Source organism: Heterodontus francisci, chromosome 26, assembly GCF_036365525.1.
Source record: "Heterodontus francisci isolate sHetFra1 chromosome 26, sHetFra1.hap1, whole genome shotgun sequence".
Classification (NCBI taxonomy): domain Eukaryota; kingdom Metazoa; phylum Chordata; class Chondrichthyes; order Heterodontiformes; family Heterodontidae; genus Heterodontus; species Heterodontus francisci.
In genome coordinates, this window is record NC_090396.1 from 67,368,526 (window position 1) to 67,389,338 (window position 20,813).

A 20,813-nucleotide genomic window follows, 5' to 3' on the forward strand; every position below is an offset into this window, starting at 1 on the left:
TATTGGCTTTTTTAAAATTCCAAATTTAATTAACTGAATTGCCCAGCTGTTCTGGTGGGATCTGAATTTATATATGCAAACTATTAGTTCAGGCCTCTGGATTTCTGGTGCAGTAACATAATCACTACGCTACCATACCCCATATGAATATTGGGGTACAGATATATCGCAGCTATTTGGTGCCTCACTGAAGTAGCATTCTACACTCAGATTTATGAATCTTAAAATTATGGCATTATTGGGAACCTCTGTGTTAGGATAAAAAGATGACCAAAAAATGCAAGACAGACATTCACCAAGCTATACATATTAGTTGATTATTTCTGTACAATTCATATACTCTCTGTAGATCTGATAGCAATAAAGTGATGATAAAGAAACTATGTACATTTCTCAGTCTGATTACCTCTTAGACTCCCTTTCCTTCCCCCTCCTTCTGCTAGAGAAAGACCCAGAGGCAGACTCAGCAGAAATTATCTGGCTTCTCACTGGGTACAGCTTTTCTCTCAAAGATCAGCATAATCCTTAACCTCCTTTCGGAGGAGTCCACATATCACGGGCTTTCATCAAATTATACAGCAGGATATCACCCCCATAATCATCTTGGGCAGCAGCATCCAATCCAACTTGCTCCAGATATTTTGCAATGTTTTGTAGGAAGATAGAGTTTCTAAGAAGTTGGAGGACGATCCGATTATTACAATTTTTGTACCAAAGTCACTTTTACTGAACTCTTCCAAGCAAGTTCACAAAACAGAGTTTGAAAAGTAAGTGGCAAATAGCATCTCATCCCTGTGCTTAACATACCATGGTACGGTAACCTAATAATAATAGTGAACAAGGAAGCCAGAGGATGAAAGGTCAAATCTCACCATGTCAAGTTGTAAAATTGAATTCAATAAATTTAATGTCAGCCAGCTGCAAAAATTGAACATGAAATCTACAGGATTGCTATAAAAAACCCATATTGGTTCACTATTGTCTTTTAAGGAAGGGAACCTACCAGCAGCTGCCTAGTCTGCCCTACATCTAACTCCAGTCCCACAAAATGTGGGGGACAGGGAAGGTGCCAGGTGATTGGAAGCAGACATGCATGATAGCCACTACTATACTGAATCACTCAGCAACCAAAAGAGGGCATCTAAAACCCATCGGAACTTAAATTTAGTGCTTTTGGACCAGAAGCAGAGAGAATTCAAAACTTATATGTTAGTCAATCATCTGTCATATTGCAAATGGTGATTCAAGATTAAGCGAAGTCCAGGTGAAGCAGGGTTAGAGGACAGAGGAATCATTGGCCCAGAGTGCATCGGTGGATGAAAGTAGCCAACTGACATTGTATACATGGATTTTCGAAAAGCTTTTGACAAGGTGTTCCATAATAGGCTACTTAATGAGATAGAGCCCTGTGAAATTAGTGGGCAAATCTTGCATTTGTTAAGGAATTACTTGTGCTCCTGGGTAGAGATCAGTATCCCATGAAATTTCACAGATATTGGTGTTAGGATGTGACTCTCCACAATCTTAATGATCTGGATGTAGACACGGGGAACTGTCCACAAGTTTGTGGAATACTAAAGATTTGTGCAAGTATTAATTTTCAACATTAGTTGAAAAATAACTATAATCAGATCTAGATGCAGGAGTGACTATAGAACTGTGTCTGACAGGTGTCATTTAATATCAATAAACGTATGCTAGGCCATCGCGTAGGGCTAACACTAAAGCATGTGTATGCCATGGATGATTCCAAACCAAAGACTGTTGAGCAGGAAAGACAGCCAAGTGTTATTGTACATGAACCACTAAAATTGCCTAGCCAGTACCATGAAGCTATAGTAGAAGCAAATGAAGTATTAGTATGCATCATTATGACAATTCAAAATCAGTATAAAATGAAAATCACTATATTGTCCTGCTACAAGACTTCAGTGTAGTCTCATCTAGAATACTGCATCAACTTTGGTTCTCTCACTTGGTGGTTGATACAGATGCTCTGGAAAAGGTTCAGAGAAGGGCCTCTTGATTGATACCGACTTAAGCGTTCTTAGTCATCAAGGTTTGAACATTTTTAAGGCGGAGGTAGATAGATTCTTGTTAGGCAAGGCAATCAAGGGTTATCGGGGGTAGATGGGAGTTTGGAACTGGAAACACAAACAGATCGGCCATGATCTTATTGAATAGCGGAGCAGGCTTGAGGGGCCAAATAGCCTACTTCTGCTCCTAGTTCGTATGTTCGTATGCAAGCTAAGCTGAGACAGTTAGGACTTTTTAACTCTACAAGAGACTTTGGAGAGATTTGTTTGAAGTCTTTAAGATAATGAAGGAACGTACTCTGGCCATGTGGATAAACTATGCAAGTTAATAGCTTGGGGAAAAAAAACAGGAAATGTGTGTCAGGAGGTTTTCATTTTCACAAAGATCACCCACTTTTTGGAAGATGATGCTGGTTTATGGACCAAATGTGGATTCACTACAAGCATTCAAAAGGGAGCTGGACAAGTTGCTGGCTGTGGTTGAAATTACAGCATTCAAATGGTAGGGCAGTTTTGGGTGATGTGCATCATGGTCACATTTTGATTGCCTTCAGGAGCCAAGGAATTTTGCAGATTGCCCCTCCTAAATTGGTCCAGAGTTTTTAACTGCTTAATGTGCTTCTCCCAGGAGATTGTGTCGCTGCTATAGCAGGGGGAGAGTTGAGGGTCATGATTCTCAGATGTAGCAATATGGGACAGGCTTGATCAAATCAGCTGTCTTTTCCTGTTTGTCCTTTTCATATGTTTGTAAATGAAGCCCTCCAGCTTTGAAACTGCTGCAAGGGTGTAATTACAGAGGGACAAGTATACATAGGTAATTTCCATTACAAGTTTGATCAGAGGAATTTACATGGGAAAGCTGACAACAGCAAGTTTGGTTTTGTCAGCAGAAAATGTGCACAGAAGCAAGATTCTTGATCCATCAGATATAAAGGCAGTGCACATACTACAATCAAAAATAAACACTTACCTACCTCAAGACTTGTGACAGCAGCTCCTCAAAAAATTTACTGTCCGTCATCATGATTCTCCACCAAATTAGCGAGTATCCCTGCCCTAGATAGGGAGTGTTCACAGACAGTTCAACTATTGAGAGCAGCAGGCGTAGGGAAAAACAGCGGAGTCTGATCCTATCCTTACAATAACTGGACAATTTTGTAGGTCAGCAAACAGAGATTGGGAGTGGGAACTCTGGACAATTTTTCCTCCTCAGCCTGGGAACAATGAAGTTAAATGAATGTCTGCTGATGCTGCAGCGAAGATAATAGACTCAGCACTGACCAAAAATCGCACCTGGATCATCCTAGGCCTGCAAGGCTTAATACCAAACATATAAAATAGCTCAGCAGGTCTGGCAACATCTGTGGAAAGAGAAGTAAGGGTGGCGCAGTGGTTAGCACCGCAACCTCACAGCTCCAGCAACCCGGGTTCAATTCTGGGTACTGCCTGTGTGGAGTTTGCAAGTTCTCCCTGTGTCTGCGTGGGTTTCCTCCGGGTGCTCCGGTTTCCTCCCACAGCCAAAAAGACTTGCAGGTTGATAGGTAAATTGGCCATTATAAATTGCCCCTAGTATAGGTAGGTGGTAGGGGAATATAGGGACAGGTGAGTATGTGGTAGGAATATGGGATTAGTGTAGGATTAGTATAAATGGTCGGCACAGACTCGGTGGGCCGAAGGGCCTGTTTCAGTGCTGTATCTCTAAATCAAATCTAAATAAAATCAAATTAACGTTTCGGGTCAGTGACCGTTCTTCGGAAGAAGGGTCACTGACCCAAAACCTTAACTCTGCTTCTCTTTCCACAGATGCTGCCAGACCTGCTGAGTGGTTTCAGCATTTCTTGTTTTTATTTCAGATTTCCAGCATCTGCAGTATTTTGCTTTTATATAAAATAGCTCCATTTGTAGTATTAACTGCCTACTTTTGCCCCAACTTTAGAAAAAAAGCTATTGCTTATATGTTCAGTCAGTAGATTGTCCAAGTGTAATCATGTGTATGTTTTACAACTGCACAACATTTAGAGGAATTATTAAATTTGACCCAAAGATTACCTCTCAGGCAAAACCCAACTTTGTTAGCAAGTTAGCAAAAATTCCAAAAGGGAATAAAGTTAAAATTATATTTCTCATTTTAATTAAGAATGGTAACCTGCTCAACTGTCTTGTCATCAGCGCACAGTGTTCCTTCCACGAGGAAAGCATGACAGTTTTTGCTGTAGACTTCTTCAATGCTGCTCTCTATTATCCATCAAGTGGCAGGCTTTAAAGGACAGGATGCCTCTCCTCTCATAATATATTGGCTGAAATCATGAACTCAGTGTGTACTAAAATCATAAAAAGATACATCCAACCATTCCATTGCTCAGTACATTAAAGAAACAATTTACTGAAACAGAAATGCGGTAATTTACAGCAGGACGGCATCAAGGTGGCTATGACTAGTGCAGTAAGGATCAGTGCTGGGACCTCAGCTATTTACAATCTATATTAATGATTTAGACAAAGAGTCAGAGTGATTTATCTAAGTTTGCTGATGATACAAAGGTAGGTGGAAATGCAAGTTGTGAGGACACGGAGAGGTTGCAAAGAGGTGGTGGATGGGATTATAATGTGGCGAAGTGTGAGGTTATTCACTTTGTCAATAAGAATAGAAGAGCAGAATTTTTTTTTTTAAAAAGGCATGAAACTTGAAAATGTTTATGTCCAGAGAGACTTGATTGAGTGTACTAGTACGAGGAACACAGAAAGTTATCATGCAAGTACAGCAAGCAATTAGGAAGGCAAATGGCATATTGGCCGTTATTGCAAGGGGATTTGAGTACAAGAGTAAATAAGTCTTGCTACAATTGTACAGGGCATTGACGAGACCACACCTGGAATACTGTGTGCAGCTTTGGTCTCCATATTTAAGGAAGGATATACTTGCATTGGAGACAGTACAGCAAAAGGTTCACAAGATTGGTCCCTGGGATGAGGGGGTTGTCCTATGTTGAGAGGCTGAGTAAATTGGGCCTATATTTTCTGGAGTTTAGAAGAATGAAAGGTGATCTCATTGAAACATACAAGATTCTGAAGGGGCTAGATAGGGTTGACACCAGGTTGTTTCTGCTGGCTGGGGAATCTAAAACATGGGGGGCAGTCTCTGAATAAGGGGACAATAATTTAGGATTGAGATGAGGAGAACTTTCTTCATGCAGATGGGTTGTGAATCTTTGGAATTCTCTACCCCGGTGGGTAACAAATGCTCCATTGTTGAATATATTCAGGCTGGCAAAGACATATTTTTGGTCTCAAAGGGAATCAAGGGATATGGAGAGTGGGCAGCAAAGTGCAGCTGAAGCCCAAGATCAGCCATGATTGTACTGAATGGCGGGGCAGGCTCAATGGGCCATGTGGTCTACTCCTGCTCCTATTTCTTATGTTCTGTTCTTATGACTGAAATTTGGTTAAAAAGGGCAGCACAACAGTGTAGAAGACTGAAGCAGCGACATGTTGGATATTGGATTGGTCAGGCATAAGCTGTGTACACCATCTGTCACCTACCAACTTTCTTATCTTCTGGATATCATTGAAGGACTGCCGAGTGGAAAATATGTATATTCTCAACATAGTGGCACATAGTCAGCACAGTGGCGCCGCACAGCTCCAGGGACCCGGGTTCGATTCTGGGTACTGCTTGTTTGCAAGTTTGCAAGTTCTCCCTGTGACCACGTGGGTTTTCGCCAGGTGCTCCAGTTTCCTCCCACAGCCAAAGACTTGCAGGTGATATGTAAATTGGCCATTGTAAATTTCCCCTAGTGTAAGTAGGTGGTAGGGAATATGGGATTACTGTAGGGTTAGTATAAATGGGTGGTTGTTGGTCGGCACAGACTCGATGGGCCGAAGGGCCTATTTCAGTGCTGTATCTCTAAATAAAAATAAATAAGGCAAACAGCATGATATAAATCAGAATTAGATTCAAACCTGGGGATATCCTAGCAATATGCTGCTGGCCTAGAGTGTCAAAAGGAGTCTAATAAAATTCTTGCCTGAAAAATAATTCCTAATTGAGGTTCAGTGGGGGGTCAGTTGGCTAGATTGTGCTACAGAAAGACACCAACAGCGTGGGTTCAATCCCCATGTCAGCTGTGGCAGTTCATGGAAGCCTGCCTCCTCACCTTGCCCCATGCTTGCAGATTGGTGACCTTCAAGTTATTCATTAACAACTCCCTCTCTCGCTAATGGGGAGAGATGCCTATGGTTCTTTGGGACTACAGCTAGAACAATTAAGGTTCAGTTTCTGAAGTTTTTATTTATTTTAGAGATACAGCACTGAAACAGGCCCTTCCGCCCACCGAGTCTGAGGGGAGAAAACCCATCAACTTCAATGAAATAGGGACAAGTGTTTCTAAATCCACCTGCAGTTTCAAACACAATCAAACATGGCTCCATCCATGACAAAGGTGACATTTTTTTATTTTAGAGATACAGCACTGAAACATGCCAAGCTAATTCAGCTTATTACCAATATATAAACAGGACAAAGAGTTGTGTCTGTTTTCAAAATGATCTAGTGACAGGGGTGGAAAAAGCACTCAAAAAGTTTGGATAAAATTCAGAAGGGCTTTTCGGTGTGTTTTTCTCCCCTCTCCTGATGACAATTACACCATCATTTGGATATGGTTCCAAAATCCATGGCTTTTTCCGGTACCTCGTTCAATTGGCTATTATTCAAGCAAGCGTCTCAATAGCCAAGTGTCAGCATACCATCCAACTCTAGAAGACATCACCAAGGGACCATGGCTGTTTTTGCCTTTCTAAGGTTGAGATGCAACAAGTCACTGTATTTTACTGCTGGCCCAACTGAGATAAGCTAATTTAAGGAAAAACTACATTTCTAAAATTGACTGCCTAGTTTGCATGATTCGTAAACAAAGGCTTTACTTCCAAGTCAACAGCAAAGAAGACGTATTTATTACAAAATCTGACGTTCACCATAAAGAGAAAGAACATAAATCCATTCCCACTACAATCTTAATGGGTACGGCACAGCAATGAAGGATGAAGTTTAGATACAACACTATAGGAACTGGCATGAATCTTAAATTGAGGAAACTAAATTAATATCACCTCATTATCAGGTATTTTCTTATTACCACCACAAATGGTAATACAACTCTAACGCTGTTCAACTCAGCTTTTTCAAGTTAGTTCTAACAAAGTCATTGGCAAAGCTCAGATGCAGACTGAAGATCTAACAGAAAAAAAAACTACTGGATATCTCCAGGATACTTCAGAGATAATCTGATCTCCTCTCAAAGGCAGCCAGATGGGGAAAGTGAAACATTTGGTGCAGTGAGATTGTAGACTCCCAAACCCAATTTGCTTGATGAAAACATGCTCAAACAGGTTTACAATTTCAAAACTGAACCTTTGCGTTTAATCCCCCTCATAGGGTATGATTAACCTGAACTTTAACTAAGAAAAGGAGTACAACTTCCTGAGTGCCAAGACATCCAGTGGGTCCACTTATAGCTAGCAACATTTTCACAAAATTATGAAGTGTACTGAGGGAACTGCTTCATTTACAAGTTTCATGAAAGTGGCACAGTAGAATTAACTTCTCATTCAAAAATTGTTTTTGCACTGTCATGAAAAATATTGGTAACTATGGATAGTTTTGAAGTTGGCTGCATCAATTCTGAAGATAAAAACAGCAGTCCTACCCACAGCCACAAACTCTCAGATCGAGGCCTGTTATCTTCACACTCTGTTTTTTTGGCTTAGCCAAATACTCAAGTAAATTAACTTTGAAAATGTGCATTATGTGCAATAAATGTATTATGCTACAAAGCAGGAATACAGACAGGAGATGTCAAACGAGACAGCAAAGCTCAGATGTCAACATTATCTGAACCAAGAGGTGGTCAAATCACTGGCGCTGAAGACAGTATTTAGAACACATCCAAACTCAAGGGTATATATATCATTTTTAAAATGCCAGTGGTGGTGTAGCGAACAGCAAATCACAGCAGGTTCTCATGACCAAATTCTTCTTTGGCCTCCTTATCTCGAGAGACAATGGGTAAGCGCCTGGAGGTGGTCAGTGGTGTGTGGAGCAGCGCCTGGAGTGGCTATAAAGGCCAATTCTAGAGTGACAGACTCTTCCACAGGTGCTGCAGAAAAATTTGTTTGTCGGGGCTGTTGCACAGTTGGCTCTCCCCTTGCGCTTCTGTCTTTTTTCCTGCCAACTGCTAAGTCTCTTCGACTCGCCACACTTTAGCCCCGCCTTTATGGCTGCCCGCCAGCTCTGGCTAACGCTGGCAACTGACTCCCACGACTTGTGATCAATGTCACAGGACTTCATGTCGTGTTTGCAGACGTCTTTAAAGCGGAGACATGGACGGCCGGTGGGTCTGATACTAGTGGCGAGCTCGCTGTACAATGTGTCCTTGGGGATCCTGCCATCTTCCATGCGGCTCACATGGCCAAGCCATCTCAAGCGCCGCTGACTCAGTAGTGTGTACAAGCTGGGGATGTTGGCCGCCTCGAGGACTTCTGTGTTGGAGATACAGTCCTGCCACCTGATGCCAAGTATTCTCCGGAGGTAGCGACGATGGAATGAATTGAGACGTCGCTCTTGGCTGACATACGTTGTCCAGGCCTCGCTGCCATAGAGCAAGGTACTGAGGACACAGGCTTGATACACTCGGATTTTTGTGTTCCGTGTCAGTGCGCCATTTTCCCACACTCTCTTGGCCAGTCTGGACATAGCAGTGGAAGCCTTTCCCATGCGCTTGTTGATTTCTACATCTAGAGACAGGTTACTGGTGATAGTTGAGCCTAGGTAGGTGAACCCTTGAACCACTTCCAGAGCGTGGTCGCCAATATTGATGGATGGAGCATTTCTGCCGTCCTGGCCCATGATGTTCGTTTTCTTGAGGCTGATGGTTAGGCCAAATTCGTTGCAGGCAGCCGCAAACCTGTCGATGAGACTCTGCAGACACTCTTCAGTGTGAGATGTTAAAGCAGCATCGTCAGCAAAGAAGAGTTCCCTGATGAGGACTTTCTGTACTTTGGACTTCACTCTTAGACGGGCAAGGTTGAACAACCTGCCCCCTGATCTTGTGTGGAGGAAAATAATGCATATAAAAGATGAGATTTACAACAATTCCAATGCCCTCCTGGCTGGCCTCCCATCTTTCACCTTCCGAAAGTTTTAACTTATGCAAAGATCTGCTGCCTGTGCCCTGACTCATTCCAAGTCCCGTTCACCCATCACTCCCTGTGCTTGCTGACCGACAATGGCTCCTGGTCCAGCAAAACATCAAATTTTAAATTTTAATCTTGGTGTTCAAAGCTCTCCCTTGCCTAGCTCATTCCAATCTCTTTAACCCTCTCAGAACTTTATGTCCCTCGAACTCTGGCTTATTGTGCATTCCAGGATTCCTTTGCCCCTCCAATGGTGTCCATGCATTAAGCTATCTAAACCCTAAGCTCTGGAATTTCCTCCCTAAACCCCTCTGTTTCTCTATCCTGCTTTAAGATCTTCATTAAAACCATCACTCCTCATGTGGCTCGCTATCAAATTTTGTATAACGCTGTGTAATGCCGTGGGACATTTTACTATGTTAAAAGGTGTTATATAAATGCAAATTGTGTTGACTACAAAACATTTTTGCACATTATCTATTTTGTATCATGATGGCCCCAGGAATTATAAACTGCATAAATATTTTTTAAACTAGCACTAGGCATTTGAAGCACACGAAGATAAAGCAGTGTATAAATTACAAGTGAAGCATCTAATGAACCAGCCAGCCAGAACCGTAACATATGAACACCTCACGACACTGCTCAAAAATATTGATCGCTTTAAGTGGTGCACAGGTTGACTTCATTCAAAAATTTTAATACTTTCAGAGGTTGTGTTTTTTTTTAATTTACCATTTCAGATTTAGTTTTGGGGAGATCTGCAGGGATCAAATTCTACCAACAGGGATTCTTTTGCTTAATACGGCAAAAATATCAAGTTTATTCACAACATTTCTTTCGATAATGTTAATACAAGTAAAGCCATCACCACAGCTTTGATATTTGGGGGCATTAGTTTGAAGGGATATCTCACTGTGCCGCTGCTGCTTGCCCCAGCAGTATCCAACGTACTCAAAATTAATTCTATGAATTGGAAAAGTTGGGATGGGCTGCTTAAAACCTAAATGTCTTCAATGCTGTTAACATGAGCAACTCAATTAGAGTTAATATAAAACACTTTTGCATCTTGAATATGAAGCTAAGTGGTCTAGATTGGCTCCATTCAGCTAATCTCTAATGCCATACTGTTGTTTGTGATTTCAGTCAGGCTGAGTCATTGAATATATTAAAGGCTGAGATAGACAGATTTTTGAACTATAGGGGAGTCAAGGGTTATGCGGAACAGGTGGGAAAGTGGAATTGAGGCAAAGATCAAATCAAGTCATAATCTTATTGATAGGCAGAGCAGGCTCGAAGGCCTACTGCTGCTCCTATTTCTTATGTTAAACACCCCTGGTCTAAGGTTACCCTTTCGAACAACCATCTAGTAGGTCTTGCTAGAGAACATGTGTGAGCAGCATCCCATAAAAAAAGCAATGAGATAAACATGCACTTAGCACAGATTTTGCAGTGGTAATGACAGAATCAAACTTGGTTGCAAGGCCTCTGTTTAAATTAGTTGCTAATATTTTCCATTTCTCACACAAAGACATACACGCCAGGTTCCAGAGGTTGTAACTGCTCATGAGAACAGCACCACAATGGGAGTCAATGTCTTCTGAGAGCAAGATGAAGGAGACAAAAATCAGGGGGAAAGAACAAAATAAAGTATTATAAAAATAAAATCGCTAACTGAACTATCTCAGTAATCCACCAACAAATGAGAAATTCTGAAAGCACAAGACAATGAAGGCAAGGACATTTTTCAGAATTAAGAACTCCAACACTTAAAAGTATACTTTGGCATACCTAATTCAAGTTTTACTAGCATTATCAATTTATTATATAATGAATTGAGGTTTATCACATGGAAATGTCATCAACAATTCACACAAGGAGTTACTTCTGAAATACACTAACTTTCATGATGTATTTACAGTCATTTTGTGTGAGCAACATCCATTAAAAGCTATGAGATAAACATCCTGTTACTCGCCCAGATTTTGCGGTGGTCATGATGGTAAAACTATTAGTGTTCGCCATCATTAGTCTACTGAAACTGGCAGCACATCGGGAGATTGCACATGCGCAGAACACCATAGAAATCCAGGAGTTGCTGTCAGTGATCCTATGCTTCTTCAGCGGGTGCACTTGAGGTCCCCCCAAACTGCAATCAATGGGAAATCTTTGAACTGACAAGGACTTCCATTCTTACATTGTTAGCCCTGCTGTAAAAACACTTGAAAAAGTTACCCCTTGTTGAACACCATACTAACTTCATAATTGCTGAACATGTTCACTGGCCCTGAAAAGTTAATTTTATATTTGTGGAATGTTAAATTTCTCCAACATGATTTTAAAAATTCACATTTTTAAAATATATATATTATTAATTTATTTATCTTTATTTTAGCTCGTATCTTAATCCAATCAAATTTTTATTTCACTATCTGAACTTTTAAATTAAAAGTGAAGGGATTCAGTGTTTTAATTTCCTAGTTGGCAGTCTGTGAAAGTACTTCAATGTGACTGGCTGTTTACCCTGCTTGCTGACAACACTGCCACTGTACACCAGGAGAACCCCTCGACTTGACACCTGATATAAACTACCATCAGGAAAAGGGAAGGCCATGCCACAAAGGTTGCTAGGCTTTTGTGGGTAGCTTTCTTTGAAGGCAGTGGAGAGTGCCATTGCTTCGCCGCTGACCGCAAAATCCAGGCCAATGTTTTTCGTGGTAGTGGTTGAGAAAACATTGGCCAATAAAATATGGCAACTTCCTGCTCTTCAAATATGCAAGGTCCACTTGATCTACCAGAACACGCAAATAGGACCTTAGTTTAATGTCGCAACAATGCTCTGCATCAGTTTTGCAAGTTCAAAATGCAGCTTTGAAGGATATTAGAATTCGCTTTCCTTCAATGGAAAATCTTTGGAGTCAGCATGGCTACCAGGTTGGGCATAACATCATTTGAAAACACATGGTTTCAACAACAACAAACTAAATGAATCCTTTAAGATTACATGAATTACACTTAAAACTTTCAGAGGTTCATTTTAACTTTTGAGTCAAAGTTTTATTTGGGAACGTATGCTAAAAGAAATCTATTTTTGCCCAAGTCATCCTGACACAAAGTTTCTTCTAAATTACCGCTATACTGGAACTTTTAAAGTTGAACCAAATGGATTTCTGCTTCTCAGATGGAACACGCAAGAATCAAAAGGTTCTTGAAGAACTGCACCCCCCCCCCCCACCCTTGCAGTTATTCTAGCACATCACGTTGTCATAATTCCTTCTGCTGCCTGAGTTAGATACCCAGTTCCTCTCCCCTTTTCCTTTAATGAACAAAATATCACAGCATCTTAAAGTGAACGATAAATTCACATGACCCAATGCATCAAAAATGGACACAGAACCATTTTGCAACTCCATGAAAACACAATTCTGCAGAAGTGTAATTCAGATCAAAAACCTGAAACGATTTTTGTCACATTTTCAGTCAAAACAAACATTTTTAAAAATTAAAATTTGATTTGTTAAACACTGATGCCAGTTTTATTTAGAGGTCTACTTACACTGACCAAGACCACATATTTCTCATTTGAATGAGTCCATGCTCCATTAGTATAATAGATTGAGACAAATTATACTTACATAATAATCCTTCTCGTCAGAAACCAATATTTTCGTCTGTGTCTGTCATATCCTATAGGCTCGTGGCGAACATATGGTTTATTTTTCTGGATTTCAGGCACACAATCACAAACACCAAGCACTTTGTGTGCCACGCAGATCTCACACTGCCACTCATCCTCTGGCACTTCTTCAAGTGGTGGTTTCACACATTCCAAATGGTACACAGCTGAACAGGTTTCACAGCAAAGCAGATCACCTAGCTTGTGACAAACCCGACAGTGGTCATCATACTGGATCACACCCTCAGACATCAACTCCTCACGGGCAATGTTCGTCGTCAGGAACTGATCCACTAAAAATTGAAGAACTTTGATTTTATTTTCTATTGGTCCATATGGGTATTCATCCTTTTCCTGATAGGGTAGTACATGATGGTATTCCCGGTCGCTTTCACAATAGGCCCGTACCAGTTCTGGCCACGTCATCCCATCTATAAGGTACAATGTGGAATTGATGCTATCTTTTAAGTCAGCAGGACCAAAGGTGGTATTCGAGGAATCCTCTTCTCGTAAAATAGCTTTCAGCAAAGCAATGTGCATTTCTGCAATTAACGTGCACTGCTCCTGACCAACCAGTGCAGCACAAAAGTCTTCAAAGCGGAAAGGTGAAAGACGCAAAACTGTTCCAAAATTATTCAACACCTCATAAATAGCAATAATGCTCAACAGCTCTTCAGTGGGCACCAATAAGTCCTCTGAACATTTTGGAATATCAAGAGGAACAACATCTGTCTCTTCAAACAGCGGTGACCTTGCCCGATGAACCCTCGTTTGTCTTCTCCTTCCTATAAAAACAACAGAAAAAGTTAAAATTCACGTAACTTTCTAGGCAAGCAATAAATTTGTGACAGCACGATTACTTATAAATGTACTTTTTTTTTTAATGATTCCCACAACTGTTTCAATTATCTCTTCTGAAGGCACTGACATGCTGCAGTCAAGTTCCACATATACTTTCAGCCCGTTGAGCCAAGACTTGAGAGTCTGCTGGATATTTGACCGCAGGAGCCCCAACTGCTTTTCCTCCCACTCTAGCTGAAGACACTGGTAACCCAGATGTAGTCCTAGCCAAGAAAAGTACAGTGGAGACCAGGGGTCAAAGCTTTGGATTTTCCTAAGTCTGTATGCCCAGTCAAGGAATTGGATTTATTCACTAAACCAGCAAAACACAATGATTTTACTTTTAATCCCATACTACCCCAATCTGAAAAAGGACAGCACCCAAACCATTAACATTTCCATTTTAGAACATAAGAAATAGGAACAGGAGTAGGCCATCTGGCCCCTCGAGCTTGCTCCGCCATTCAATAAGATCATGACTGATCTGATTGCGGCCTTAACTACACTTTCCTGCCTGGCCCTCATTTGAGGCTGACTGATCATCCATGTTTCCAGCATTTTCTGTTTCTGATTTGCAGCATCTACAATATTTTTTTTACTGATTAGTAACCCAGGCTTGAACAGGGCTGTTTGTAGAACTGTTAACTCATTGATGGATAATTCCTAAAGCACATCAAGATCTAGTCGTATCAGCGAGATATATGCAAATTAATTAGGAAAACAAAGTTAAACTTTACACATGGTCTTCTCCGGGGGCTTCAACTAATGACCCACAAAGCCGTTAAGCTTGACTCCCTGCTCTAACAAAAAGCAGCGTGAATACATCAATGCATTAGAACACCATGACATTCATTAGGAATAAAATGAACATTGCTTCTGTCTACCTCATTAACCAGAACTATGATCCTTTGTGATGAATGACTATTAGACTTTTACTGACTCAGTCAGCCTTTTAACATTTTTGTGTCAGTATACCTTTTGCATTTGAGAGAATTTATTTGTTTTCGTTTTTAAAGACTTTTCATTTTGCACCCACCTATTCATGGTCTCCTGATAGCACACATTCTGTACTCTTAGGATTGTGCCAATGTAGCTAGAAATGGTTGCTAGGAGATTTAAGAGGAAAGCCAGAGGCAGCCTGCCTATAGATTTGCCCTCTCTCCCGGGAGAAAAAACACATAGGCTCCACCAGTAGTATCACAGTATTAATATGAACAGGAAATGGCTGGGTGATAATATAAGGTTGTGTGCTTATGAATTTGCTGATACAACACATGGAAAATAAACATACTGTGTCACAAGAGTATGTAACTTAATTTTCTTGCAGAAAGATCAGCAGAATCACCTGCCCACGACACAGATGCTAAAAGTGAAAGCAGAGTTCTTAAACATACAATATATAATACATCTTGCACAACAGCAAATAATGTGTTTCAGGAAACCACACAAACTATTTTACCTCCTTTTCAAATTAAATCAACAACTACTTGCATTTATAAAGCACCTTTAACGTAGAAAACCATAAACAAGATACTTCATAGAAGCCTAATCAGATGAAAATTGCACTGAGCTAAGAAGCAGCTACTAGGAGGTGATAAAACTTGGTTAGTTGGTTTTAAGGAGGGTCTTAAAGGAGGAGAAACAGGTGAAGAAGCAGAGAGGTTTAGGGAGGGGATTCCAGAGTCTAGAAGTAGATGGCTGAAGGCAGAGCACACATGGAAGGGTGAGGGATGAACAGAGCTAGAAGAATGTGGAGGGTTGTAGGACTGGACACTGCTACAGAGATAGGGAGAGGCAGGAGCATTAATGAATTTGAGCAGGAGGATAAGAATTTTAAATGAGGTGTTGGGGGACTGGGAGCCAATATAAGTCGCAGAACAGAGGAGATAGTGAGTGACCTGGCCTTGGCGTGGGATTGGATACGAGCAGAAATTAACTGGACTGAATAATTGCAATGCCATTTTTAATCCATTTATAGCTGTGGATTAGAAGGCTTATTTTCTGCGTTCATGTATTATTCGATCCCAAAGTTCAGTGGAGAGGTGGACGAGGCCAAGACGAAATAATGCATCATGGCCGCAGTCACGTAGGAGTCATTCATACTTAGGCCAAGGCAGTCTCATTGTTACAAGCAGGGCAAAAAGTGGACTTCACCAGAAGATGCATACAAAAGATTATGACTGAAAATAAAAAATAAATAAACATAAGTATGTCACGATTAACAGAAAATAATTTGTTTCACTAATGCTTGCACAAGATTTATCACATTAACATAGCCGTAACAGATCCTACAAATTATTCCACAATGACACTTGTTAAATTTGTTCTCGGATATCTTTTTATGGTAATATACAAAGCTTTTAGTTACCACAACTTTATACTGCATACTCTGATTGGTCAAGGCAATGAACCAGCAAATGGCTGTCACTTATTTTGTTTAGTTGAAACAGGTGCAACTAAGGATTTTTTAGCAAATGTTGCCCTCTGTGTGCTAAGAATTACTCTGACAACCAATTTAAGATAGTCAGTAGGACTCGCAGTGTGACGCATTTGCGTGTACTGGAAGCTACATATATTAATACACAGAGCCCTGCTCTTTGCAGACAGAAAGAACGTATACAAACATTGTGCCTGCTTCAGCTAAACAAAGTAAGTGACTGCCATTCACTGGTTCATTCCTCAGGGCAATGCCTTGACCAGAATCAAGCTGCATGGTTTAAATTTCAAACAAAGCTTGGCAGTTAACTGTCAGTCACCATAAACTGATGCACTCTCCTTGGCAATGCCACTACCAGAGTTCATCGGAACATAGGAACAGGAGTAGGCCATTCAACCACTCAAGTCTGTCCCGCCATTCAGTGAGATCATGGCTGATCTGCGGCCTAACTCCATATACCTGCCTTTGGCCCATATTCCTGAATATCTTTGCTTAACAAAAATCTATCTATCTCAGATTTAAAATTAGCAACTATTGTAGCTTCAACTGCTGTTTGTGGGAGAGAGTTCCAAACCTCGACCACCCTTTGTGTGAAGAAGTGCTTCCTAACATCTCTCCTGAATGGTCTGCTCCGAATTTTTAGATTATGCCTCCTAGTTTTAGAATCTCCAACCAGTGGAAAAAGTTTATCTTTATCTCGCCTGTCTTTTCCTGTTAATATCTTGAAGACTTCGATCAGATCACCCCTTAACCTTCTAAATTCTAGCGAAAACAGGCCTAATTTCTGTAATCTCCCCTCGTAACTTAATCCTGTAGTCCAGGTGCCATTCTTGTAAACCTACGTTGCACTCCCTCCAAGGCCAATATATCCTTCCTAAGGTGTGGTGCCCAGAACTGCTCACAGTACTCCAAGTGGGGTCTAACCAGGGTTTTGTACAGCTCCAGCATAACCTCTGTGTCTTTATACTCCAATCCTCTAGATATAAAGGCTAGCATTCCATTAGCCTTTTTGATTATTTTCTGCACTTGCTCGTGGCAATCAGAGTACTTACCCATTATTGCCATTCTCTGTCGCCTTCCACTCAACCAACTTCCTAACCATGTCAATAATTTGCCCTCAACTCCATGGGCTTCTACCTTGGTTAACAGTCTCTTATGTGGGACTTTATCAAGTGCCTTCTGGAAGCCCATACAAATAACATCCATAGACATTCCCCTGTCCACTACCTTAGTCACCTCTTCAAAAAATACAATGAAATTTGTCAGGCATGACCTTCCCGTCATGAATCCATGCTGGCTGTCCTTCATTAACTGAATTTTTTCTAAGTGTTCAGTCACCCTATCCTTGATCATGAACTCCAGCAACTTGCCCACCACAGATGTCAGGCTAACTGGTCTGTAATTTCCTTGGTTCCCCTTTTCACCCTTCTTAAAAAGTGGAGTGACATGTGCAACTTTCCAATCCAGAGGGACCACTCCTGAATCTAGGGAATTCTGAAAGACTATAGTTAGTGCATCTACAATGTGCTCCCCTACTTCCTTTAACACCCTCGGTCGGAAATTGTCAGGGCCTGGGTATTTCTCACTCTTTAGTTCCATTAATTTCCTTGTTACTGATGTATTACTTACATTAATTGTATTAAGTCCCTGTCCCCTATCGGCTATTAATTTTTTCGGGACTTCCTGTAAGTTATCCTCCTTTTCAACTGTAAATACTGAGGCAAAGTAATTGCTCAACAGGTCTGCCACTTCCCCATTATCAATGGCAATATCTCCATTTTCAGCTTTTAGTGGGCCTACATTGCTCTTGACCACCTGCTTTCCCTTTATGTAACTCTAAAATTTCTTCTTTTTGATTTTGATGTCCCTTGCAAGTTTCCATTCATAATCTTTTTTTAGTAGCTCTTATAAGCTGTTTTGTGATCCTTTGCTGGTCTTTGTATCGATCCCATTTGGACAGATCTGTGCTGCGTTTTGCATTTTTGTAAGCCCTTTCTTTTTATTTTATGCTATCCCTAATCTCTTTAGTTGTCCAGGGCTGTTTTTTCTGTGAGGTGGAGCTTTTTCCTCTCAGGGGTATATACCCGCTCTGTATTTCATTAAATGTTTCTTTAAATATTCTCCACTGTTCTTCAGTCGTTTGACCCATTAACAGATCTACCCAGTTTACCGTGGACAGTCTCTGTCTCATCCCGGTAAAGTCAGCCTTACCCAAGTCTAAAATTCTAGTAGCTGATTCGTGCTTTTCACTTTCAAACGCTACCTTGAATTCGATCATGTTGTGATCACTATTTGATAAATGTTTCACGCACAGTTAGGCTACTAATTAAATTGGGCTCATTACTCATAACTAAATCTAATATTGCCTGTCCCCTTGTTACATCTAGGGCATATTGCTGTAGGAAACTATCCCGGACACATTCCAGAAATTCACTACCTTTCTGACGGGTGCTAATCTGCCTCTCCCAATCTATGTGTAAGTTAAAATCCCCTATTAATACTACTCTGCCTTTGTTACACACTTGCCTAATTTGTGCATTTATACAATCTAACACCTCAGAACTGCTACCAGGGGGTCTGTGCACAACACCTATTACAGTTTTAGATCCTTTTCTGTTCCTCAATTCCACCCATAAGGTCCACTGGATGCTTTCCCCTCATTATATCCTCCCTCAATGAAGTAATATTATTTCTAATCAGTAAGGCTACTCCACCCCCTCTGCCATTCTTCTCATACAGTATAAAGTTGTTTTCCCTTACATTGGCATTCTTGCAGATTGTCCTGATGAGTGCAAGACAAAAAGCTTCAACATCATGTCTCTATTTTCAGCAATACTCCAGTAAATAAGCAATTTTAAAAATTTACTAAAAGGGGTCATATTTATGCCAAAACCCAACTCTGGCCAACACATAACTCCAACCCATACTTTGTGATTAACTCTGAATGTCAGTTATAAAAAACAAATGCTACCAAGAAAGCAACTAGGAATGAACAATAAATGTGCCTTAAACCATGAAATACATTGTGTGAGGTTACTTTGTGGCAAACATTGTTGCCAGACTAAAGAAACCACTGTACAAAATGCAAAAAAGGTACAGTTTTGCATTTTACAAAGTTCAGTAAACAGACAAAATAACTTACTGAATCCGCTCACTTTCAGCATTTAATTTCCCCTTTAATACATCCAACCTTTGGATCGGTAATGATTTCACAGAGGAAAATGTTCATGGTCGAATGTTCATATAATTATAAAGTTTATTGAATAAAATGCAAGGAACAAGTTTGGGATTTCTATTTCCAATTCCAATACGATAAAAAGACTTCTTCACATCTTTGCACATCACATTCCAATATACCAGCCCAAGGAATTTAGATGGAGAGAAGGTGGGTCCGAAAGAGGGAGAGAGATGGAGAGAAGGGGGGGGGGGGAGCGAGAGGGAGAAATCCACTGATCACATCACACAACCCAGAAGACATGGCAAAGCTTTTACTGTGTCGCTCTAGTACCTTACCGTACAAAAGCTGCAAAATTAACACCATTTTCTGTGGCCACGTGACAAGATATTTCTTCGCTCTCAAATCAGTCTGTTTGGCTCATGCCATTAGGTCAAAATCAATCACTACCCTGAATCTTCCTTCTCTACTATAAGGCAGATAAATTAATAACCATCTTGCACAACAGGGGACTTCACAAGATAGATTTTCTCAGATGCAATGTGACATGCAAAGGCATTCTTCATCATTATTGCTCTCTTGGATTGCATTTTGTTATCTAACAGCACAATACATGTCACCAAAGAGCTTCCATGTTCTTGTGCTTAACCACTCCTGATGATAGACAGACAGACTTGCATTTATTAAATGAAGATCATGTTGACAATCCATTAACCAGATTAAGATTTTTGCACATTTTAAACAGAGTATAGTAAAACCCTGGTCTAATATCTGTTGATAGAAATATTCATCCAGTTGTATTGAAAAGTGGTCATTGGATAGACATATGGATGAAAATGGAATAGTGTAGGTCAGATGGTCGGCGCAACATCGAGGGCCGAAGGGCCTGTACTGCGCTGCAATGTTCTAATGAAAACAGTCCTAATTCAGTACAAGCATAAAGCTGTTCTAATGCAAATACAATGTGTAAACCCTGTAGGGGTTGGTTATTTGCTCTCATCACAATACAAAGAGACTTCTGGCACCATAACAGGCACGATTATCTGGGCCAGTGACCTCTTCCTTGAAAAGGTACAGCACATCGACTTTGCTTAATTTAAAAGTGTTTGCGTCACTTAATAGTGCAAACCCTATCTACACATATTTCCAATCAGTAGGTTAACAGTAAGGAAAACAGATGCAAAAGACCAGCAACAAAATATTCCAAAACTGCAAATTTAAGCTCAGAACAGTAATTTAAAATAGTGCGAGGATACTCAATAGTTCAGCAGTTCCATAAACTGAAATCAATGACAGATTACTATTAGACATCAGTGTTGCATGGTTGCCGATGTCAAAGAAACACTTGTCTTAACCAATTTAAAAACAATTTTCAAATTAGATGGAAAAATGACTTTGAACAAATCCAATTGCAAGTCAGAGTGGAGTGCAAACAATGCATTAAAATGGAGTGCAATGTGA

General features: G+C 40.5%; 1 protein-coding gene across 12 annotated transcripts in view; it reads right to left on the reverse strand.

The window, feature by feature from the left end:
* The window catches only part of bptf (bromodomain PHD finger transcription factor), a 190,601-nt gene that overhangs the window by 148,467 nt on the left and 21,321 nt on the right, over positions 1–20,813 (reverse strand). For all 12 annotated transcript variants that reach the window (XM_068058487.1, XM_068058488.1, XM_068058483.1 and 9 more), the window contains exon 2: positions 12,860–13,685. In XM_068058487.1, the coding sequence (XP_067914588.1) occupies positions 12,860–13,685 (826 nt within the window). The remainder of the gene's footprint in view (positions 1–12,859; positions 13,686–20,813) is intronic.